Source organism: Gymnogyps californianus, chromosome 1 (genome assembly GCF_018139145.2).
Source record: "Gymnogyps californianus isolate 813 chromosome 1, ASM1813914v2, whole genome shotgun sequence".
NCBI classification, from domain to species: domain Eukaryota; kingdom Metazoa; phylum Chordata; class Aves; order Accipitriformes; family Cathartidae; genus Gymnogyps; species Gymnogyps californianus.
Window position 1 is genome coordinate 1,543,996 of NC_059471.1, and position 23,958 is coordinate 1,567,953.

General features: G+C 48.9%; 2 protein-coding genes across 4 annotated transcripts in view; one reads left to right on the forward strand and one right to left on the reverse strand.

The window, feature by feature from the left end:
• Positions 1–1,185: 1,185 nt before the first annotated feature.
• On the reverse strand, positions 1,186–9,078 carry MRPL48 (mitochondrial ribosomal protein L48). The gene is made up of 8 exons (XM_050901605.1): positions 9,029–9,078; positions 8,035–8,087; positions 7,656–7,693; positions 6,585–6,670; positions 5,640–5,812; positions 3,873–3,975; positions 2,956–3,045; positions 1,186–1,443 (listed from the first exon to the last, which is right to left on the reverse strand). The coding sequence occupies exons 1-8, from the start codon at positions 9,047–9,049 to the stop codon at positions 1,369–1,371; spliced, it is 639 nt and encodes a 212-aa protein (XP_050757562.1). The 5' UTR covers positions 9,050–9,078; the 3' UTR covers positions 1,186–1,368.
• A 6,501-nt stretch (positions 9,079–15,579) lies between these two features.
• Positions 15,580–23,958, forward strand: part of RAB6A (RAB6A, member RAS oncogene family) — a 61,572-nt gene continuing 53,193 nt past the window's right edge. For all 3 annotated transcript variants that reach the window (XM_050903929.1, XM_050903936.1, XM_050903943.1), the window contains exon 1: positions 15,580–15,669. In XM_050903929.1, the coding sequence (XP_050759886.1) occupies positions 15,600–15,669 (70 nt within the window). In that variant the 5' untranslated portion in view covers positions 15,580–15,599. The remainder of the gene's footprint in view (positions 15,670–23,958) is intronic.

A 23,958-nucleotide genomic window follows, 5' to 3' on the forward strand; every position in this document is an offset into this window, starting at 1 on the left:
GCAAATAAGCTATGAAAAAGAAAATAAAATTGCTTTTTGTAGGCTGGAAAGGGAAGGGCGCCCGCGGCTTTTGCCAGGGGGAACTTTCCAGGCTGGTTTCCCAGGGAGGTGGGCGCTGGGGCTGCCGAGGGGCTGGGTTTTGGCGCTGCCGGCCAAAAATCACAGCCGGCACAGGACCACAAGCGACGCCTGAGCAGCCCCAGTTTGGGGGAGAGTGCTAATGAATGAGTTATTTTCCCTCTTTTTAGAGAGCCGGTCCTTAGAAAGGCGGGAAAAAAAAAAAACCAAACCAAGCAGTTTTGGGGCAGGAACAGAACCTCCTCGTAGCATCCATCAAACCAGGGCTCAAATTTGGTTATAACGTACTTCCTAATAGGATGGCGTGATCAGGTGTCATCTCAGCTCCAGCCTAAGTAAAAACAGCCGGGTGCACCGGCTCTCAGAATTTGAAAGAACGAGGATTGGAGCAAAAAAAACCAGGCACCGCGACCCTTTCGCCCCAGCGCCCATACGTGCACCCAAAAACCGCGGCTCCCACGGCCAAATTCAGTCCCAGATCCCTCAAGAAAAGCAGCAGTCCTGGGAAAAGCATCTGGCACCGTCCTGGGAAATTCCCCAAACCGCTTTGTGCTTCTGGAATTTGTCCTTTCAAGGCACAAGTAACTTCTCCCTTTCCAAACGGCTGTCGTAAAAAGTAGACTGACTTCAGGGATCCAGGGGAAACTTTATCCTTTATGGCTTGAAAGGCAAATCAGAAATTCAGGAGAAATTTTGCATACGCTGCCTGACACAGCTCCAACCTTCCTGCCTCTGCCCTCCGCGGCCTTTTTCTGTTAAGCAGCGGTTGTTCAGCCGCTCGGGACGATCATCCCCAACCCTGCCAGGGCTCTGAGGCTCCGTTCGCGTTGGCGAAGCTCTGATTTAAGGAGCTCTACGAGAATAACGCATTGCTCCAGCCTTCAGGTGAAGAAAGGAGCGGGACGGTTACTCCCACCTCAGCATCTGGGCGCATCGCAGTACAGCATTATTAACTTGCAGAGATTTCTGCAGACTGAAACTTGCAGAAATCCTCACATACCAGAAACAAAACATGCAGGGGGAAAAAAAAAAAGGGGGGGGGGAAGAACTGAGAAAAGTAAACCCACGTTTCATTGTGACCCCCCCTTCACTCAGAGTACTAATCAGTCAGATAGAAACACGTGGGTTTGTCTTTATTAAGACAAGCTGCTTGACAACAGTGGAAATTTCTTCCAGTTCACCAAATTATCGGTACAGTGCTCATGAAGTCACCTTCTGGAGGCTTGAGCAGCCATGGAGAAGCCTCGCTTTCCCCGAGGCGGCTCTGAAATGGATGGAGCGTTCTTCATCTCAGTTCATCTGCGCTAGCAGCTCTTCAAGTTCTCGTCGAGACTTTAGCCGGCTCTTGAAGTCAGCTTCTGTGTGCTACGGAGGGAGGGGGGGGGGAAAAAAACCAAGCAAATCAGAATCACCTCTTGAGTACTTTTTGAAATCAAGAGGAAGACAAACCCTCTCCCAAAGAGAATCACTTAAGAGTGGTAAAACAAAAGACTTAAATGTCCGCGGAACCCAGGGAATGGGAAGCCTCAGGGGAAAGTCACTGCAGGCTAGGATCTCGTGGGCAGCTCAACCTGGAAGCTGGTGGCAGAGCTCCAAGCCTCCTCTCCTACACCCAGCCTCCAACAGGAGCAGCTTCTGGGGGTAAAGCACAGAGGGTGGAAAGCTGCTGGCAGCAAGTGAGCGTGGCAACCAGAGGCACGCTTGGTCACTGCATGGGCTACTCTGAAATTCAGCCTGGTAGGCTCCTCCTCACCTGGCTAACTGCTTTGGGAAGAACGAGCAATGGCACTGTGCTCAAGAAGTCAACTGGATGCCTCCAACTCTGCCACTCCCTATCACCGTAGCATCTACTTTCTTAAGGAGACCTGCCACTTTCTCCAGAACTTTGCAGGAGCATCCCAAAGCTTTCATCTCTCTTCTGCACTGCCAGTCGTACGAAGCTAGCTTGGGTCTCCTCCCTGGGCTTCCTGCATCAGACTGCAATGACTTTGCAAATGGCACAATGTCACAGTTCTCCCTCCAGAGACAAAGCCATCAGCCAAAATTTAAAAAAGAAATGGCGTCCCTGAGGCAGACACGGACTGTGACCAAAGCAGAGAAGATTACTGGACTCAAGAGACCTTCTCCCGTATTCCTTCTGGTTTTGCAGAGCTGGAGATAACTAAACATTCTTCAAAGGCCACTTAAGAAGCCAACTGTGTTTTCATGTTTGAATTTAGCGTGCTGCCTTCCCTTTCCAGCCACAAAAGTCTTTTAGTCCCTGAATAAAAAGGGCTTCCTGGGACTGTTTTGTCTGAATGTAAAATGACAGAAGTTTAAGTATCTCCTTATGCCTGGTCCACCACTGAGTGGAGTTCTGTCCTGAAGTCCTCAGTGCTCAGAAAGCTGTTGGGCCTTTCTGCAGAAAACAAGCTGAACCCCTCCCAGAGCAAGTTCCGTCAAAACAGGGCACAGCATTTGGGTTTCCAGTCTCACTTTTGCTACCAACTGCTCCATGAAGTTCCTGGTGATTCCCAGATAAGAGGCGGTGAAGCACTGCCGAAGGAAAGCGTTCCCTTCTGAGTCACAGGGAATCTGCGGCAGCAAAGGAAAGCAACTTGCAACCTGCCATCTCCTACAGGTCTATGGGACTGGCTGGGAAGGTACCCTCTGTGGCACTAATTACAGGAGGCTAAATGGAAAATGAAACACTCATCAAGAATTAGAGGTAATGTTTCTTCATAGACCAAGTGAGGGCCTGGTTCTGGGAGATCCTGGGTATCCGTAAGTCTAGAGTAGACAGCAGCCTCAGGACCAGGTCCGTATTTTCAAAGCAAATTCATGTCACGCGTCATATCCGCTTCCTAAATGCAAAGGCATTGGTAAAATTAAACATACCTCTTTCACTAACAGATGGACCCCTTCAGGCTGATTACTCTGAATAATTTCCAAGAGTATCGGAGCAAACGTTGAACTCAAACCGCTGATCTAAAAGCAGAAATAAAAGCGCTGCAGGAGCGGAACACCACATACAAAATGGACTCGTTATATTAATGGCACGTGAAGGAGTCCATTTCAGTTTGAGCCTGTGGCAGTCAACCACTTCATCAGAAGAGCGTTCTCTGCTTTGTGCGCACACCTCTCGCATACAGCACAGCCCACAGCTCTCGTTTCGGCTCTTCTCTATGAACATTGTGCTTCCCGTCCCTGCCTGCACGGTCTCCTGCATGTAAAGAGACTTAGCCGTGCATGAAGATCTTAATTTAGGTGAGACTCTAATACAAAGGCTGCCATGGCAAACCTGCAAGCCCCAGCGTTAACCACACATCAGCTCTCTCCAGCGGAAATGTCCACCTCTAGGTTTAAAATGTAATTCAGCAGAGGTTTAGCATATAGCAAGGGAACGCACTATGAAGTAGGAAAAACTCACTTAGGAGAAATACCTATTTACCTCAATCAGTTGTGCACTTTTGAAGCTGGCCCAGATACTAACAGTATTTTTAAATTTCATTGAGTTTGTCCAATCATTCATTCTTAAACATGACTTTTCTACCCCTTGTATCAAGTATTCTGCATAAAATAGATAATAGATCTTCTGGCTGAAATACAGAATCCAGGAACCCCTCCTCTGCTTCTACTTTGTGAGTAACCTTTAGCAAGAAATCTAATTAGACTTCTTTGTGCTTCAATTTGCGCACAAATTACGCCTCTTGTTTGTTCAAGGGCTTAACTCCAATTGTTAAGGGGTTTTGAGAGCCTGAGACAGGAGGTGCTGCACAAGAGCCGCAGCACTATCAGCAAACGCCAGCGCATACCTGGACAACCCTCTGATGGGTAGTAAGGACCGCATCCTGCTGCATTTTGGAACCTCGCTCTTCCAAGAACAGCACTTCGTTGGTTTTGGTGGGCATCGCGTAGCTGCAGGAACCACAGGTCAGTGCTCAAGACAGGGAGGATAGATTTGCACTACTTTACAGGAATGAATCAACCTCCAGCAGCAGAGAATGTGGAAGGAGATTAACTTTTCATGAGAAATTAATTATGCAAACAATGTATCTTACAAATCAAGCACTGGCAGAAGCCAGGTGTTTTACTGGAAAGAGATAAGGGAGAAGCTTGCAGCCCTACTGCCAGCAAAAACCTGTTTCAGCTACAAACACCAGCCTGAGAAGAGAACTTTTAACTTCTTTATAGTTGAAGGAGAGCTTTAAAGTAACAGTTCTGACTTATTTTGTAAGCTGTTCATCGGGAACAGAGCTAAAAACCACTGCTGCAATGCACCACTCAAAAGACATTATTTTCACTTCTGAATTTAACAGGAGTACGATCAGGCACTGGATCAGATTCTGCTCTCCGGTTAGCATTACTCCAGAGACCTCAGCCTCCCCATCTCCATTTGCACAGCATCAATAACAACAGGCTACATCCTACTGCCCACGTTTTGCCCTACAATTTTTGCTCTTACAGGGCAAATAATTTCTTTCCCTACATACTGAATTCTGCACACCACGTCCAACCTCAGAGGGCACAAGTATGATACAAGGTAATAACGCTTTACACTGAAAGTGCTATCAACAGTCTCAGGCTGTGGCATTTCTCTGCGAATGCTTTCCAGCGCATCGCTGCCGACACCATTATAATTTCTTAGTGTCGCCAGGTATCCTTCTCAAAACAAACACCTCTCAGTCACCGATGTGTCATGATTTTTAGCGCTGTTTGGTGCAAATGACATCACAGAGAGACTACAAGTGACCGATCTATGGACACCGGATTTCAGATCCACGGCTGACAATTCAGCAAAGGGGATGAACATAAAGAAAACAATAGGTTTAACTGGAATGAGCAGGAACCATTGGTTATACTCAGAGGTACAGTTAAAGATACAGTTAAAGATACACAGTTCAGAGAATCACCACTAAGTGTTTTTACTTCCTTATAGCAACGCAGTGCTTCTCCCAGTGACTACAGCTCCTTGGGTGCACTGCAGGCACCAAGGAGCTGTATCACATTCCTCAGACTCATTAAAACCAGCAAAGCTGCTATCAGGAGTACATCTGCTTCGGAGATCTAGTGTGTAACTGAAGCATCCTCTACTACTAAAGTAGCGGGTAGCTCTCCCACAATCTTCAGGGGTTTCCCAAGCTCATTCTAGTTTGTATAATCAGTATCACTTGCTTACTGCACGATATATGCGCAGAGCCTGGATGAAACGCTATAAAGAAAAAAGAGCAGCAAAAGTCAGCAATACTTAAGCCTACATTCCCGGGCTCAGCACCCACAGGCTTAAGCCTTTTTCTCAAAGGAATTAAAAGTAACAGCTATTTTTTCCTTGAGATCTGTTCAGTCGGTGCCTGAACAACTCCATTTCAGACTTCCTTATATGAATAAAGCATCCAAACCCATCCAGACACTCAAAAAGAGAACACCAGGCAGATGACAGAAGATTTGGATTTACATGTGGGAATCTATCAGAGAGATTAGATTGCGCCCTTGTCTGCAAGGTATCGTCATCTAGGAGCCTCACATGGCCTAACGCAACGTGATTGCAAGGGATGACACACACAGAGCCGTGTTCCTCCTACCTTTCATTCACTCTGATGGAGAGTCGGTTGCAGAGTCTATGCACATACTGAGCAAAATGCTCCACGAGACACATATCATAGGAAGTCATCTGGATGTTGAGATCTCCATACTCGTATTCGGTCCCAACATTTATCTCTTTCATCTGTACTTTATCCTTTTTCTTCTTTGGAACCTGTATTTAAAAAAAAAAAAAAAAAGAAAGAAAAAATAGAAAGCATATCTGTTTTGAACAACGCTGGAAATAAAAAACATCAACTCTTGCCCACACAGGAGACCGTGCTAGCGTACTCTCTTCTGACAAAGGTTTGCTGAACTATGTGGAAGATATCACAGCCCATCTGTGCTCACTGTCCCTGACTGCAAAACTGGGATGACATTATGTTAACAGATGTTCTCAAGCTGAGCAGTTCAGTTCTTGGATAGCAGCACCACAGAAGTCACACAGAAAATACGTGCATACCATGATTAATTTCTTCCAGAAGAAAAAAAAGGAGTAGCAAACAAACTGCTTTTTATTTCAGTTCCTGCCTTCAAGGCAGCTGTCTAGATGAGTTATTCCTTCCTCCTTCCACAAAAATTGTCGTCTTTCCAAATTTCAGGGAATGTAAAAAGTTTAAATGCAAATAAGACCTGCTCACAATATTCTGCAATAATTTGAAGTTGGGGTGTTAAATTCAGCATCAGGAAGAGATTCCTCCCTCCCCAGACTACTCATTAACTTAAACAAGAACGTACTGGACAAAAGAACGTATTTATGCAGCGTTGTGAGCGGGTACTTCATGTGACATAACACTCTCTACCAAGAACAGTAGCAGTAAACCATTACATTATTCGTTTTTAATATGATTCATCAGCTGTGGAATTACTAATACCAACATTTAAATTGGACTGTAAAAAGATGGGTCAGCTGAAGGCAAGCACAGTAGAGGAGTTCTTATGCCTACCTCCTTTGGGAGCAGGTATTTAAACCTCCCAATACCATGCGTAGGACGGGATTTGTAGTGTCTGTGGCCACTCACGAGTGCATCACCTTAAAATCAAAGCAGAGCAAACACGTTTCCAGCTGAATGGCAGACAGCCCTTCTTTTAACAAACATACACGGGTGCTTTGAGAGCCCAAAATCCACCCTGGGGTCAAGAATTTGTCCTCAGTTCTTTGACAGGAGGCAAAGGCAGGCTAAGGCTTCGGCTGATCTCTGCCCCACGCAGGCAGCCCGTGCATCACAGCAAGCCTGTTACAATTCACAGTTGGTTACGGTGAGCCAATAAGGAAGGAAGAGATTAAAAGTGACTCATTTCCCAGGTGAATTCTCAGGCAAACAAAAAAAAAAAAAAAGCCAAAGACAGACTTGTCAGCACCAGCGGATGGTGAGGATACCAATGAAATGTTACGTCTGTCTCCTCTTATGGAAGAGCAGTGATGCTACTACGATGGATCTGAGCCCCACTTAATTTTAAATCCAGTCCTGTTCAAATATTCATGTGCCAGGAAGCCAAATCAAAACGGCATCAGCTTTTATTTATACTTCCTTCTCCAGGGTAAAATGAAACCTTCAGTAACCCTCATTTTAATAAACGAAGCCCAGAACAGGAAAGAGAAACTGAACACCAAGGATCTAAGCCACTCGGTTACACTTTGCCTCCACATCAAAATCAAATTCTATTTTAAATTGTGACAGCTGTGACTCCACCAGCTCAATAAACATTAAAGTGGGACCTCACTGGGGTGTAAGTCCAGTTCCTGGGCAGTAATACAGTGAATAGCATCTGGCTGGTGTCACTCCACAGCATAACACCATGACTAGTACCGCCTGCTTAGCCAAGAACAGGGCAGCAGAAGAAAAGGTTAGAAAAAAAGGTATGGAAGTGGAAGAGCACCTGCTCAGGTTATTTAACCAGTCCAAAATTGGCTAAAAAAAAACCAAAATCAAAAGAGACACAACTGCTCAAATGTGTAATATTTATTTTGGGTAAATGAAGTTTTTGCCTTGCATTGGATTAATAAGAGGCCTTACCTGCAGCACACAGACGGCTTTCTCTGGGTGTTGCTGCTCTGTAGGAAACAAGATAATCATTAAAAGCTCTGATTTCACCTGCCTGTGGAAACAACAACATATCTGGCCAACCTCCTTGAGCAAAGGCTCAGACCCCAAGTCCCCCAGACACAGATAAATGCCATTAGCAAAGAGACTTTCTCTTCTTCACATCCTACAGCCCTTTCAGCTCCCAGACATCAGCTGAAAGTCTTCCCTCCACAATTAAAAGATTTTCCTTGGCAAAAAGTACTTTTTTTTTGGTCATGCCTGTTTTCTGACACTGTCAGTAGAAGTGATCGAGTGTTTTTAATGCCTTATACTGTGTTTTACTTACTGGGTTTGATTTCAGACCACTCACCTGCTGAGTGCAAACACTTGCTTTAGCAACGCTCCCTTCTTCAAGCACAGCACCTGCAATGAGCCACCACGGTCAAAATGCAAACTGTATGGCAGATACTCAGTGAGTTTTCACCGACACTTCCCAGAACACACCCGTCAAAACAACACCCGAGACCCTCTGAACGTACCGATAACCCTCCCAATCTCTCCACAGCCTCCAGCCACTGTCACTCCCCAGAATACCGCCGCAACACAGAAGAAAGGGATGAAGGAGGAGGAAGATGACAACTGCGGTAACCTTCTCATGCACTCCCTCACTTTGCTTCAGGATCCAACAAGTTAGGGTGGGAGGCCCTCCTGCCCTCGGTTACAGATCATATTCATCCCTCGCACTGTCCCACCGCCTCCAGGTTACACCAGCCGCATGAACAACCCTCGTGCTTGTTCCAGCTCCGCACGGATGGAGGCAAGCACAGCTCATCCATCACCAAGGCAGCGCGAAGCAAAGAGCTTTGCTGTCACCACAACCCTGGCAGGCAGGAGCTGCATCATGCCAACAGGGGTGGGGGGATAGTTACCAACATCCCCAAAAAGTGACCAGAGGGACAGGGAGGACCAGGGATCTGCCGGTTCCCAATGGCAGTGACAGGGCAGGAGGCTCTAACAGACCCTGTGTTGCTGGGGTGATCCCTGGGTGCCTGAGGAGGGGGGTGTGTGTGGGGGGTCCCTGCTCCTGGCCCAGGTACATCAGGGCAGGCGACCCAGGGCACTAACTCAGGGTCAGGCCTGTGTCCCCCCAAGAGACACAACCCCCCCCCAATCTAGTCCCAAGGCCGGGTCGAGCCTGTTCCCCTCAGACTCCCCAGCAGCAGGGCTGGGCCTGACCCTCCTGTCCCGCAATCCCAGAACCAGGCCTGTCCCTCCCTTTCCCGCCCCCGGCGACGGGTCCTGTCCTCCCCCGGTACCGGGGCCGGGCCTGGTGTCCCCCACAGCCGGTCGCGGCCCGCCGGTACCTTCGGCAACGCCGCGCTCATCCCTGCGCCTAGGACGGAGACGCGTCCGTCGCTCAAAGCGTCCCCCCCGCCCCGCCTCGGTGCTCCCTCGCCCGGGTCCCCGCGGCCCGCGGCTCCCGCCCCGCGTTCCGCCCACCGGGGCCTGCCGGGGAGGAAACAAGGCGCGACAATTTTTGGACAACCCCTCGCTCCCGGTGGTCCCAGCGCCCCGGTCTCCTCAAGGAAGGGGTGGGTAGGGCTCGGGGTGGGCGGTAATGGCGGACACCTTGTCCCTGCCGCCCCCCCACACACACCGGGGCCGCCCCACGGAGCGGCGCGACGTGGCAGCGGCTGCGCAACGCAGCCAACCCTGCCTCCAGCACCACGCACCCTGCTAGCCGCGGCCCGCCCTCCGCCCGCTCCTCGCACAGTGATTGGCCTTCCGCCGCGTCCATCGAGGCACGGGCGCGGCGGCCATGTTGAGTGTGGCCTGGCTGGACTCGCACCCGCGTGGCGACGCGGTTGTGCTGAGCGCCGCCTCTCCGGCCCCGCCCCAGAGTAGTGTGGTGGCCATCTTGAGTGTGGCCTGCCCCGCCCCGCTTTACGGCGGCCATGTCAGTGCGGTGCGGGAGCGCTGTGAGGGGGAGCGGGGATGGAGGGCGCCGGGGGCCAGGCAGGGCGGGCGGCCTAGGGCCGAGCAGGCTTCAGGGCGGGGTGATCGGCGTTCATGAGCCCTCAGCCAGCGCACGTTATCCCTGCTGGCTGTGGGATCAAGGCAGGGACCCAGCGGGGGCTCAGCAGGCCTCTGCTCCAGCCTGGAGACAGGTCCTGTGGGGTGTGAGGGTGCCTAGGGCCAGCCTGGGTGTGCAGCCCTGAAGCGGGGCCGGAGGATTTGGTACTAAACCTGCCTGGTTTGGCCCTGCCACCTGGCATGAGCACTGCAAAGGGAGGTTTTTTTGTGGTTGCAGAGGCAGGGCTGGACCTTACCCTGTAGTCAACAGCCGTGTAATGGTCCAGGGTTGGCTGTGTCCGTGCTGGCAGGCCGCCATGGGCCTTGAAAATGAAGGAGTGTGTCAGCATGAGGTGTTTGGGCCCCACGGCAGGCACACTTTTGGCTTGGAGGGGAAGGAAAGACAAACTGCTCTTTCAGCAGCAGGCTGCTCCCTTTGAGGGCAGAGTGAATCCTGCCTTACTGCCACCGCTTTGATCCCAGCTGCTGTCTGGAGGCAGTTCCCTAAATTTTAAGTGGGAAGACTGTAGGAAAGATGGACTGACAGGGACCTCCCTGATTTGCAGTATGTGTTTCCCAGTGGGAAAGGAGGTGGGCAAGGGGGTCTGCCTGGCAGACCAGGGTGGGAAGAGATGGGCGCTGCGTGGCCATGTGCCCCCCAAATCTGGCAGTCTGGAATTGGCTCGGGAAAACCCATCCCGTTGCAAACTGCCCCCTCCTGTCTCTTCCACCCTCCTCTTCTTCACCAGGCCATCTCCCATACAAACCTTCATTTCTCCTAGGCTCTTCCCCACTCCCTTCTCTCCTGCCTGGCCCCAGTTTCCCCCTTCTTGCGTGGCAGATACTCCTGCCCACTTCCCTGAGCCCCCACCTTAGAACTGTCCATCCTGGGCAGCAGCTGCCTGGCAGCTCCATTTCGGGTCAGGATTTCCAGCTCTGCTGACTGATCGCTGCTCCAATTGCTTTTGGCTGGAGCTGTCAGGGCTCATGATGGACTTTGTTTCTCCAGTTCATCTGCGTTCATTGATGTGGCAAGTCTCCTCCGCTGCAGACCAGACTTGTGTGTTTGATTCCTGCTCTGTGATCCACCCTGCCGGGCCCTGTCCTGCATTTCCGAGTGCCTGGAGCTCCCGACACACGACTGACACCCCAGATGTTCATCCCCATTGTGATATGGTGCATGGGGCGGAGAGAAGGAACGTGAGAGGACGAGGTTTGCCCGAAAGCAGAGCCTGAGCGGGCTCTGTGCCATGCACGGGGCTGTGCTGTCTCCTCCACCCGCTCAGTGTATGGAGGAAGCAGAGGGGATCTACGCCACCTTTGCTCTCTCCTCCACGCTTTGCAAGGACATGGGCTCCCAGCTCCGAGCTGTTTTTTTGTGGCGCTCCGCGGACACGACGGAACTGCTCACGTGGAACAGATGTTGTACTGCCCTTTGATCTCACCTCGCCAGCCCCAGGCAGGGCCACCCTGGCAATGACGCTTGTTTGATAACTCCAGGGTGCTTCGAGCAAGGGACTCTGAGCTGGGTTAAGACCGGCACTCCTGTTCGAGGAAAGCTGGGCTTCTCCTCTCGTGAACTTTGAAGCCCTGGAGCAAATGCGCTTGAGGAGGGGCTGCTGTGACTGGAGGGGGACTGCCTGGTCCTGCATTTGTGGGGGGAGGCCTTGACAGGCACCGCAATTAAGAGCAGGTCATGCTCACGACGACCGCTTGTTCCGTGACCTCAAATGCTGTGTGCCCGTGGAGGGGGGCTACACCCCCTAATTCCCTCTGCCCCTCATGGGGACTCATCTTTTGGCCACCCACAAAACGTGGCTGAGGAGGGAGCGTTGCCCCAGACTGAGTTTGGGGTACAGCAGTCACTGCTAAACATATTGCAGGAATCCCCCTCCCAATGACCATCATTCTCCTACATGTCTCAGTGAAAAACGAGTCCATCTCTTCATTGCGGAGTTAGATAGACGGATACATTTTAAGGCCAAAAGGGACTGTTAAATCATGTAATTTGGTCTCCTGCACGTTGCAGCCTATAGATTTCCGCTGACTTACAGCTGTATGGAAGCAGATCACTCCTGTTTCGATGAAAGCATCTTTCTCATAAAGGCTTCTGCTCTTGATTTTCCCTGGACACAAAGATAGCGTTGCTCTTGGCAGCTTGTTCTGGCGGCTGAGCACCCTCTCTGTTGAAAACGCGGACCTTATTTCCAATTTGAATGTGCCTCAGCTTCAGCTCCCAGCCGCCTGTCCTCGCTATGCCTTTCTTTGACTAATGAGTCGTTTCACAGCCAGGTAACCGAATCCCTGTTTGCAGGAGCACGACCTGCCTTTTTGTGACATTTAGAAAAAGAAGCAAAGGTGTTGCTTTGTTGCTTTCCCCCTCAGCCGCAAAAACCCAAACCAATCCTTTTCTGTACTGCACTAAAGAAAACAGGGAGCTCTTCTTCCTCACAAGGCTCCCCCAGCTGCTGAGAGGGCCAGGCCTTGCTGGAGGGATTATTTCATCCATCCTCTTCTGCTTCGCTGCAGATTTCTCCCTGTCACGTAGCTGGATGTGCCCTGTCAATGACCCAGCCTGGTGCACAGCACAAGTGCTGGCAGAGGTGATGCTCGAGCGGTTTGCGACGTACGCAGAAGGCTGTTGCAGGCTCCCTGCCCCTTCTCAGTCCGCTCTCTATCGTGCTGTCCGAAAGAGCAAAGCTATCCTAGGAGAGTTGAGATCCAGCGCCTGAAAGTCTCTGCTTCTTTTCGGACTTGTCCAATTACGAAAACAATCAAGAAGTGTTTAAATACACCTTAGAAGAAAACCTCTGAGAGGCGTGTCTCCTCTTCTGCCTTCAGCAGCGCTTCTTAGGACCGCGCCTAAGGCCCGCAGGAGTCGGCAGGATGATGTCCCCCGGCTTCAGCGAGCAGAGGCAGGTCCCTCAATTGCTTTATTTTGAAAGCCTCATCCATATCCCCTGCTAGCCCCTCGGGCTGAAACCTCTTTGGCAGGCAATGCAGAAGTGTTGCTTTTGCTCAGCGCGAAGAGATGCTGAGCCTCAGCAGAGCTTTTGTGATAAAAATAATGGTTACTAACAGTCAAGACTTCTCTCTGGTAGAGAGCCCTTGTTTTCCCTGGGATCAGCATGAAAGATCCCTGAATCCATACTGACACGTAAACAAGGACAATATATGTATTTAAAATGATGTTGGAATTATTTAAGTCAGATCTCTGCCAGTCTGGATTCCCTTTCCCTGTGGTGTAGGAGAGCAGCCACATGACCGGTGCCACAGCAAGGGGGAAGCGCTCCCAAATGCCGGGTGCAAAGCTGAATGCGAGCTCCTGCTCATATCTTTATTAAAACTTATTTAAATTTTATCACCTTATTAAAGACACGTTTTCTCTTTCAGTTCGCTGGCAGTTCAAGGCCTGGGGAAAAAAAAAAACCTTGGAGAAGCAGTTAATCGTGTTGAGGGAGTACAAATGAAATGATCAAAAATAGAAAGCGTAGACCGTTTGGTTTTCAAAATGCCATCTAATTCTGCAGTTGGATTGTGAGCGCTGGTAGGGATGAGACTCGTATCTAAGAACAAGATCCCGGAGCGGGAAGGTTCAATGAGCTTTTCCATTCACCAGGCAGAGATGGAGCACAGAGACCGCGGCTGGAGACACCGAACAAAGGACATTCATGGCCGGGGGTGACCTGCCTGCAAGCAAATCCTTGCCGAGAGCCTGTGCCCCCTTCGGCTACGTGGACCATTTAGAAATCCAGGACAGCGGGTCACGTGGAGATGGAATAATATTAGTTTCAACCCACGATCTTTTTCAAAGAGGAGATGGATTTGGGGCGTGGTGTCTGTCCCCTTAGCAGAAGAGATGCGGTGCTGAGACGTAGCCCTCAGGCCTCGGAGAGAAAGGTGTTGAGATGTGAGAGGGCACAAGAGAACACAATTCACTGGCAGCGACTACATTTAGGGGGACTAAATGAGCGGTGGATGCCATTTCCCTGACCATCAGAGCAGAGAGGCTCTGGAACAATCTCCCAGATGGGAAAACGGTGGAAAACCTGCCAGTTTCTAGGTGGAAAATACCCCTTGGAGCATTATTTGGACCTTGTTGAGTGGATCGCAAGAGATTTGCACCAACATCAACATGAATACAACGATGGGGCAGGAGCTGCAGACCCCGGAGGGCTCTGTCATTGAGCACTTCCTTGTTTCAGCTGAAATATTCCTGGGAGCAGCAAGCGATGCCAGCACCAGCTGAAGCCCCAGAAAGCCCAGGGGGGTGAGCGCTTCTGAAAAATCACCTTTTGTGTTCAAATTCAAGCAAGAGAGTCTCAATCAGTGCAGGATTGCACCAGCGTGGGAGAGGAGGGAGCAAGGCTGTGTGGACAAGTGACATCCCGAAGCCCAGGTTTAAAGAGGAGAGGCCAGGATGCAACTGGGAGCCTCCTCATCTGCTGAACCTCGAGGGCAAGCTGAGCAAAATGGGGAGAAATGGGCAAAAAATAGCTAAAGGGAGAGCTGGCCCCCGGGTGGGGTTCTCGCCTCTCCGCCAGGCAGGGAAGGAGCAGCGAGCCGTTTCCGAACGACAGCCCCAGCCACCGCGAAAAGCTGACAGTGGGAATCATTGACCTCCCCGGGAAACGTCACCCTGCCGTGAGGGATCTGCCGGGGACATCGTGGAGTGAGTGTCCCCAAGAGATGCTCCTCTGAAAGGAATATCCGTATCGGTTTAGGATTAAGCCTTTGGTCTTAAGGACTTTGCTGGTTCCTCCCTTGAGCCCAGCTCGGCTGGGCGCATCCTGCAACTCTTGGTTTGCGTTGACGCCGAGGCCGTTTCGGCAATGTGGTGAAAAGGGTTTTAACTGCAGCTGGGAAACGGGCATGAGCTCCAACTTGCCCAAATCCGTGCCGAAAAAAACCCGAAGGGCTCAGCTCCATCGGGTCCAGGCAGAGTTTGACCTGTGGGTCTGGATGAGGCCGCGTCTGGCTGCAAAGCAAAGGCTCTGCCCGATAATAAGCAGCGATAATAGCAGCGCCCGAACGCAGTGGTGCTGTCCCGCCCGCATCCCAGATCCTTTTCAGAAGCGCCCGTATCCCACCCACCCCAATCCTGTGTATCAGGGGGCCTCCAGAGGCCGAGAGTTGGTGGCACTGCCTCTGGATGCGTGGCCCCAGTCTGGCCTTGCGCGGTGGCCTGGGGAAAGCGGTCCAGGGTGGATGCAAGAAGAGAGTGGGTGCAATAGGAAGGCATGTGCAGGGAGCACCCTCGCAGCTCAGAGGTAGGCCTTGGGAGCGGAGCATGCTGCGGGCAGAGCGTGTGCACCCTGCCTTTCCCCACACACCTTTGGGCTCCCCCCCTCGCAGTTCAGTGATTTCAGCGAGCAGGATTTCACCCCGGCGTCCAGGAAACCCACGCAGCCATCGTTAGGCTCCAGAGTGAACACCCCCCCCCCCCAGCTCCGAGGCCGAGGACGGCAAGTCCCGCCCTCTCCCATGTCTCTCCGCCCCTCCCGCTGTGATTGGCCCGCCGCGTGGGGGTGGGCGGGGCGCACGGGCACGCAGCGCGACGTGCGGCAAGGGGCGGGGCGGCGGTGCGCGTGCGCGGGGCGGGGCGGAGCGCGCGGCCGCGGTCCGAGGCGCCGGGAGCGCGGGGGAAGGAGCCCGGCCCTGAGGGGAGCGGCGGCAGCGGCGGCGACACCTCACCCAGCCGGCTGCGCCTCGCCGGGGCTACGCGCCCGGCCCCGCACCCCTGCCCGCAGCCCGCAGCCTTCGCCGAGGGGGTGGGGGGCGGAAAGAAGCGAGCGAGAGCGGTCGCGGGTCCCGCCGCGGGGAGCGGAGCGAGCGCGGGGCGGCGGCGGCGGCTCCTCCATCATGTCGGCGGGCGGGGACTTCGGCAACCCGCTGCGGAAATTCAAGCTGGTGTTCCTGGGCGAGCAGAGCGGTGAGTCACCGCCCGGCCCGGCTCGGTCCGGGTCTCCCTCACACAGTGCCGGCGGGGCGGGCTCCTCCCTTCCCCCCCCCCCCCCCCCCCGCCGCGGCGGACGCACCCTTGTGGGGGCTGGGGTCGCGCCTGAGGGGATCCCCCCCTCCTCACCCTCCGGGGGGGGGGGGGGGCGTCGGCTGTGCCATAACCCCACGTTATGAGGGGAAAAGGGGGTCTCCCGCCCCTTCCCCGCCGCTTTCTATGGGGTCGGGGGCTGCGGGCCCTCAGGGAGGGGGCTGCCTCGGGGCGTTTGCCTCCCCCTTGCACAGGCTGCTCTGCCTTGTGGTCGCTGCTCCTTCGGTGACAGGGAGAGACCGAGCGTCGTTCAGCTATGGTATAAAAAAACCCACCAAAACCCAACGGCCGCATCTCTAGAAACAGTTGCTGATTCATTTGATCCCAGCTCCTCTGGGTTTTTTTGGGGCAGGAGTCTCAATCCCTGGTGTTTTATATGTAAATATAGCATTTTTCGAAAATGGAGTTATGTCTTGGCAAAGCGGATCCAATGCTCTAAACAGTTAATTCAGTCAATGAGATTTTCTTCCCTGTCTTTGGAATAAAGAAAAAAAAACCCCAAACGATGTCTCGTCCTTCCTTAGTAGAAGGCCTCTGTCTTCAATACTGCATTTCAAATCTTTCACTTCAGAGAGAGTTTTCTGAAAAAAATGCTCATTTGCCGGATGTTTTGTGTAATCCTGGTCAGATAATTGAGCGATCTTTGACATAATGAGTAGGTGCAAAATATTTTCTGTCTCGGGGTGGGGTGTTTGCTCCCTCAGCCACCTTTGGTCTCTATGTGGTAGGAGATGATGAAATACTAGTTGGTGGTGTTTTTTTTTTCCCCCAAATGACTTATATCTTGGTCATTCCTCACACGTATGTAGATGAGCTTGGTGATAAGGCTGCTATTAAAATTATTTACCTATACATTGGTGGTTTCCTTTAGTCTATTCCTTTCATCCTTTTTTTTTTTTTATTTTTTGGTGTTGGCACAGCTTCTCTTCACATTAGGGATTCAAGGAGCACAAGTTCAACTTGGGTATTTTTTTTTTTTGGTGAAGTCACCTGATCTACTTGGTGAGGTGCTATTTGGCCAGCCATTTTATGAGGATTTTGGAAGAGGGTCATGTGTAGAAGATGCTTCCTTCCCCCCCCCCCCCCCCCCCCCCGCCGCCCCCCGGTATTTGGTAACAGGAATCTTAAGTATTAGCTATGCATTTGCAAAATGCTTGGCTTGTTTTACTGTGTTTCAGAGCTTCGATTTCATGAAGCATTTCGAATACCTCCATGGAAGGTTGTAGCACCTGGTGCAGGTCTTAAATCTTAGCAGCTCTTAGTTTACACGTGGATTTCTTGTCTATTCTAGCAGACATAACATCAGATATCTGCTTCCTCTAGTCTTTGTCATTTTTTTCCCTCTCAGCTAATCATCCGTGTTTATACTGGTAGGTTTTAAATAATTCCTGTTCATAGCATCAAATCTGGGGAGGAGAGAAGGGGTTTTATGGGTATAGTGTAGCAAAATACTCCTAACTAAATATACGTAGCACTGCAACTGCTGTCTTGACTGTGGCTTATGGATGAGTTCAAGCTGATTTGGATCTAGCTGGTTAGGGCCCGGCTAGCAGCTGCGGTGTGGGTTTCAGACCTGCCTTTGTCTTGGATCCTGGGCGATGACTCCGTGACTGATCTGCGCTGAACTCGGTGCTAAACGTGGCGATGCCGATGGCAGCGTAGCCCTCGGTGTGTCCACGCAGCCCACGGGTGCTGCAGCGTGGGCATGCTCCAACACAGCGCTCGCATCATTCTCGCCTGTGATGGGGAAAGGGCTTTTTCTGAATTTGACTTGAATCTCTATAGATATTGCTGTCGTGATGTCATTCTGTGTAATTTTTTTTACTGTCCAAAGGGTGTATAGCTCCCATTACAAATGGCTCCTGGAAGAATAAATGCCCTGATAATGTTCTTCTGTATGGTGGAGATAATTACAGAAGCATCTCTGATGCTGCAAAGGGAGTTCGAGTGGGCTTTGCTTACACGTCGCTCTCTTTGTCATTCTTTGTTTTGAAGGTTAAGGGAAATGTAGAAATAAAGTCTTTGTAATAGCAGCTTTCATAAATGAGAAGCTCTCTTTGTACAACTGTTGCGCTGGATTGCTGCATTCGCTTCCTGTTTAGCTAAAAGGTTGTCTGCCCTGTTGGAAGGCCATAATTAAAGATACCCTACTGCTGCTGGTAGGGAGGCTGAATACTTCTGTTTCATTTACATTCAGGGACTTCACAATGACAAATGAAATGTTATGAAGGGCTACAATGTCGATTAGCTGCCTCAGCAACCAAAGCTGGCTAATATCAGACCTTCTGTGCTGACTGTATACAGTCTCTTCAATAAATGTGTATGTTATGGCTAAGAAATTCTTAACTGGAGTTCATTACTGTGCAGGCTTTACAGCCCTTCTGTGCGATTGTGTGAGCAAAGACGGTATCATTCCATGTGAGATCTGGAAGCATCTCTAGATGTTTTATTCTTATTTGAAGGTGGGATTGCACAGTGGATGCAGTGTCTGATTTTTGCTGGTATCCTCAGCCATATTGTGGGAGTTCAATGCCGTATACCTAGGCGTTTGTGTGGACTGCAGTGATTCTTCCTAGTTATGCTGTTCGTCACTAGCTGCAGATTCTCTTCCCTATGCTAAGATGCTGTTTTGTTTTTTTTTTTTTTTTAAAGCCTCTTCTTTCCTTGCTCCCTGGTCCCCAAAATCTTCTTGACTCCTATATCTGTTACTCACATTGTCTGCCTTTTCTGCCTTTATTGCGCCAACTCCTCGAGCACTCGGTGCCGTGGCGAGCAAGCTGACACACCGCTGCAGCTCTCTGTCCGTGAGTCCTGCCTGCGCTGATCAATCGGTCGGTGGTGGTGTGTGTTGGCTAAATGACATCAGGTCACTCACGGCTCCTTTCAGGATTTACTGCAAGTCATTGCTTCTCAATAGCAATATGGTTGTTGTGTCCCCCACGCCCCTCCCCAGCCGAGCCTGGATACTTGCCGCATGTACTGTGGATTCATCACGAGCCTGCAACATAATCCGTGTCCAGCTAGAAGAAGCTTCTCTTTCTTTCTGTCTCTTTTTTTTTTTTTTTTTAACTTATAGTACAAGGATATAGCATTGGGTGGCTAGCAAGAAGGCAACTTCACCAGCGCTTGCCTTAATTGAATTACTTTTCTCAATGATTGAAGATTATACAGAGTTTAGCAGTTTTAAATATGCTAATCTTTACTGAAAAGGCAGAGAGAGCTCTGTGCTGAGGGATTAGATAGAGCTATTGTGGGGGGAAAAAAAAGTATGCTTCTTACTGCCTTTGATCTTGTTTTATCAGATGATTTTCATCAGTCCTAATGCCTCAAGTTTAAGAAATTCTGATTTCTGGGTCACATCAGTTAGCATACATATCACCTGTGGTATAGAGTATCTTGCAGTAAATATGGTATATATTCAAATATTAATAACATCTTTAGTTTTATCTTGCATATGAGCACCTCTCCTACTTAATACATCGATTTTTTGATTGAGTGGGCAGAACTGAATGCTGGGGCACCGCAACAGAAATATTCTTTCATCACGTGGGTTTATGCTGCAGCTTTTATTGGCGAGCAAGTCTGAAGGGCATTAATATGTACAGAAAGCAAAATAAGTCCCTGTTGTCTCTTTCTGCTGGCATTTCAGCATTGCATAAGATCTTAAAAAATGTTAATTTGTTCTAATTTTCTTTTATCAGGAACTGAGATTTTTAATATTGAAAAAACTGATAAGTACAATATAATAACTTGAGGAATATAACTGTTTGGAAACCACTAGTGAACTACACTGTTGCATAACAATGTTGGTACAGGCGTTGCTGAACAACGTGATGGGTCTTATTAGATAACTGGAGAACTGCAGGTGGTTCGTGTGTGACATGAAGCTGGCGTAACACTGGTCACAGTTCAGCCCATCTGCAGAGACTGGCATCCCTGTGCAACTTAAAACTCCATTCTTTTTAAGGAATTCTTGGGTTTATGAGCTCCAGAGAGCTGTTAACTTGTCCCACTGGTGATTTAAAATCTTATCCCCTTCCCTCCTGTTAATTTCCTAATGTCTTGATTTTCCTGTGGCTGGGTCTTCAGATATTTCGGTTTATATTTGGACTGTATGCATTTTCCACAAGTCGCTGAGCTTCATTTTCTTGGGTACATCTGGAGGCTGAATATTGTCCCGGTTCTTTCTCTTCTCCATCTGTGAAATAGCCCTTCCTATAGCAATGGCTGGAAGAAGCAAGTCAGACTTGTAGAAAAAGACTTAAATGTTTTGTGGTGCCTGTTCTCATGGTGCCTTTTGATCCCTGTCTATTTTTGGAAGCCTCTGAAGGAGCTAGATCTTTTCTTCAAAGGAAGAATAGCTACACCTTTCTGCACTTTGGTATGTTTTTCTGTCTGTACCTGAAAAATAATTTGTGAACTTGGAAGGAAAGGATCTTCTTATCCCTTGATTTAAAATAATGGATTATATATCTGTGGCTGTTGGGGTGTTTGGTGGTACTTGGCACTTTCTTGGCAGATGATCCAGGTTTTGCAAAGCTGATGTCTAAGGCTTTTGCTGAAGCTGTAAATGGGACTAACAGAGAAACAAAGGTGAGGAACCTCATCTGAGGCCACCTTAGCAGAAGATCTAGCATTTGGAAATTATCAGAGCCAACAGTTGTCAGCCATTCTTCTCGACTTCACTGATCGTTAAAAATCTGTCTTCTGTAATCAGTTTGTGAGGAAGTAGCTACCTTCCTATTTACCTGATAATTTAGTCCAAGTGTTTAAAGGCATTTGTTCATGCATGTACAAGTACCTGTTGTATACACTACTGATTAAAAAAAACCTCAAACCAATGAACCAAAGTAAGCAAACAAAAACTCTCAATGGTTTGAAACATGGCTCAGAAGAAATCGAATTTCACTGTCTCGACATGAACACCATCAGATTTTTCAAGACAACCTCCGAAACTTACTTGTGAGTCCTGTAACCTGCAAGAACAGTTAACTTGTGACAGGTGAATGTTTCTGAAAGGGTATGGGAGCTCTGATGCATCTCTTCTGGAATGGAGCAGGATAGGACAAGACTAAAAGCACTATTTTGAAAATGAACTGATAAAATGATTACAAGTTTGACACATTAGTATAACTTATGGAAGTAGTCTAAATGAAAAATGTGTGTCTCGGCAAACAAACAGCAGTCAAAATATGGATTGGCAGTGAAAGTAGAATTTTTCAGGTCCGTTTTCTTGATTTATTTACTGAGCTTACACAAAGTTGAAAAGCTAAATGGATTGTTTTCCCCTCAGCGTAAAACAAACTCATCTGGCTCTAATATATTGAAGGGCCCAGGGACAGCGAACAATTGAATCAATTACTTTACATCAGATATTTTCTTTTTATGTTCAAAAAATGATGGGCTAAATATGTTTTGGCATATTTGAGTAATATTAACTGAAAAAAATTGACTTTTTTCTGTGTTTCAGTAGTATTTAACTCTTACCCAAATGCAGCTTAGCGCATCACGAAGAAAAAATGCTAATCTGGGAAGCAAATATTATATGAAACTAAATCTAAATGCCTTTCGCCTGTGTGAACTATGTAAAGGTTCAGTAAATGTGTGTGTGGGTATGTACATATATTATACTTGGAAAATATCAAACAGTGCAAAGGCCACACTGAGCGGCTGCGATCCTTTTGAGTTGGAAACTGCTTCTCATTGGTTGTCAACCAGTAAAAATACCAACTTAAGAAAATCAACTCTAAATGCAAAGCAGTATCAAAATTGGGGGGTTAAATGGAAAGACTTCCAACTCCTGATGTCGCATGCAACTCAATGTGATTATAAAACATGCTACTGAAGCCTCCCCTTGTCGGATACGTGGACCTATTTTTTGTGTGCCACCGAGTTCTTGAGCCCCTTGCTCGCTTCTGGCTGCCTCCTGTTGAATCTGTCAAACAGAGTTCAGTCTTCAAATTAGGAAGGAGGTCCTTATTCAGCCGTATGGCACAATAGTGGCATTTGTTTAGTTTGACTTTTTGGAACAAGGGTGTAACTTTCCTTTATTGTTCCCTGTTAGCACGTTCATTCTGCTGGACGGCTGTAAACCACGATGAGTCAGTGCTGCCAGAATGCCAGGGCATGGTTTCCCAGTCCACTGTATGTTTTGAAAAGACTTCTTGGATTTCTGGCATGCCCAATGTGATGCTAACTGGTTTAGTTACAGTGTGCACAAGGGAAGCTGAGGAATACACTATGTAATGTCCTGAAGTTTGACTTTTAAAGCATTTTTACAAAGCCAAACACAAAATCCTTGAGACTCTCGGCAGTGATGAGAGCCAATTAAAGAGAGTATGTGCTCCAAAGTCCCTTTCCTTCTCTTAGGGCATTTTTGTCCACATTGTAACTTCCTCCTTTAGTCCCATCACAAAGACCAGAGCTGGAAATGCCACTCTGTGCTGCGCTGGAGTCTAACTGGTAACTGCAAGCGAATCCTGCTTGACCTTGGCTACTTTTGTGAGTGCAGGTGCCTGGCTAAGTTACAGGTGCACACCGGTATCGCCCATGGTAGTTGCTTCCATTTTAATGTACAGAGTTGGGGCATACTTTTGAGAGTTTCCATGACTTGACTAGCTGCCAGTATCCCCTGGAGATGCCACACAGCTATTCTGAGATTTGCAGGCTCGTAGTGTTCTCTCATCCAGACATGTAGGTGTCATCAACAGACAGAATTAAGGCTTTGGTTTCAATCTAAAGCATATTTGCCCAGAACTGAAAGAGTTGGGAAGAAATATTGGAGCAATACTAATGAGCAGGTAGCTATTTGTCTTCAGAGATGGTCAGAACCAGCTGCGCCGGTGGAAGGTGCGGGTAAACCTGCTAATGGGAAAATGTTCTTAACTTTCACTTGGTCTCTCTTATGTCTTGAATTGTGACTACTTAAACCTCCGTACTATTAATGTTTGCGACCATATAAATGAATGCCATTTATCCTGCTAAGTGACATTTTTTAATGATTTGCTTCTAGGAGAGCAATTGGCAATTGCTGCAGCAAAAAAAAAACAACCCAGTCCAACATTTCTGTAATTAATGCAGAGGCCAGTTTATTCCATTCCTCTAAACGCTTCCTGCTACACTTCCTGTACTTGCCTCTGTCTAGGTTTGAGTTACAGCCAGTTCATTTTCTTAATGTTCTTGATATGTGCAACACAAAAGGAAGGGAAATTAAATCTAGAATATATGTGTAGCTAAAAGGAGAGGGGCCCTTGGAGGGTACAGTCTCACCGGCAAAGCTCCAAGCAGTGGCTGATGCAGGATTGACAAGATTCCTGTCAGTTTGATCTCTGCCAAGGGGTCTAAGTAGCTGCTGCTGGAATCGAGGGTGAATTCCTGCTAACAGGTCGAGAGTTCGGCCCTGCAGAGGCTCTGAAGCTGTCTGCACAGAAATGGGAAGGCAGCATTGTATTAATCTGAGCGCAAAAGTGTTTCTCTGCAGCTTGTAGGGCTAGGCACTTCATTTGTTTTAATGAAGATGTTGCCTTCTCTGGGAGTAGAAAATATTCACTCATTACTGACTCTGTCCTCTTCTGCCGGCACAGAAATGGCCGCGAGAAACCCTACTTGTCAGTGATGGGAGGATTTTTTTTTATGGCCTGACAGAAGGAAGGCTTAGCAGAGGAATCTGAACTAGATGGGTGATTGAATCGTCCAGTGGATGTCTGAGGTGGCGGAGGAAATGGAGAGAACAAAATTTATTGTAAGTGCTGTGAGCAAAAGCATAGCGTGCACATAGAGGTCAATAAATCTTGGCGAGAGCAGCATGAGCTCAGAACCAGGGTAGAGGGCATTTGATTAGAAATGCAGGTAAGTAGAGAACCCTTGCTTTTGGAAAAGCAACCGAATCTGCAGGTAATGTTTCCTGATGGATGCAGTCAGTATTGTGAAAGTAGATGAACAGGGCTTAACTTTCATGTATAACAGAATTAATTGGCAGTGAAACGCTGTGCTGCAGTGTCTTCTCTTTCAAAGGAAGTTCTGACCCCTTCTTGACTTTACTATGCAGCAGTAGGCAGGTCTTCATGCTAGCGGTTTGCTACCTTATTTATCTTGTCTGTGTTACCTGATTTTTATTTTTTTTTCCCCTTCCCCTGGTTTCAGATTGATGCATTTGCTGCTGAAGCAGTTTTT

Coding starts and splice junctions, on each gene's coding strand:
- MRPL48 (XM_050901605.1), bottom strand. CDS start 9,049: ATGAGCGCGGCGTTGCCGAAG. Junction 7,694..8,034: donor CAAGTGTTTGCACTCAGCAG/GTGAGTGGTCTG, acceptor TGTTTCCTACAG/AGCAGCAACACCCAGAGAAA. Junction 5,813..6,584: donor AATACCTGCTCCCAAAGGAG/GTAGGCATAAGA, acceptor TTTTAAATACAG/GTTCCAAAGAAGAAAAAGGA.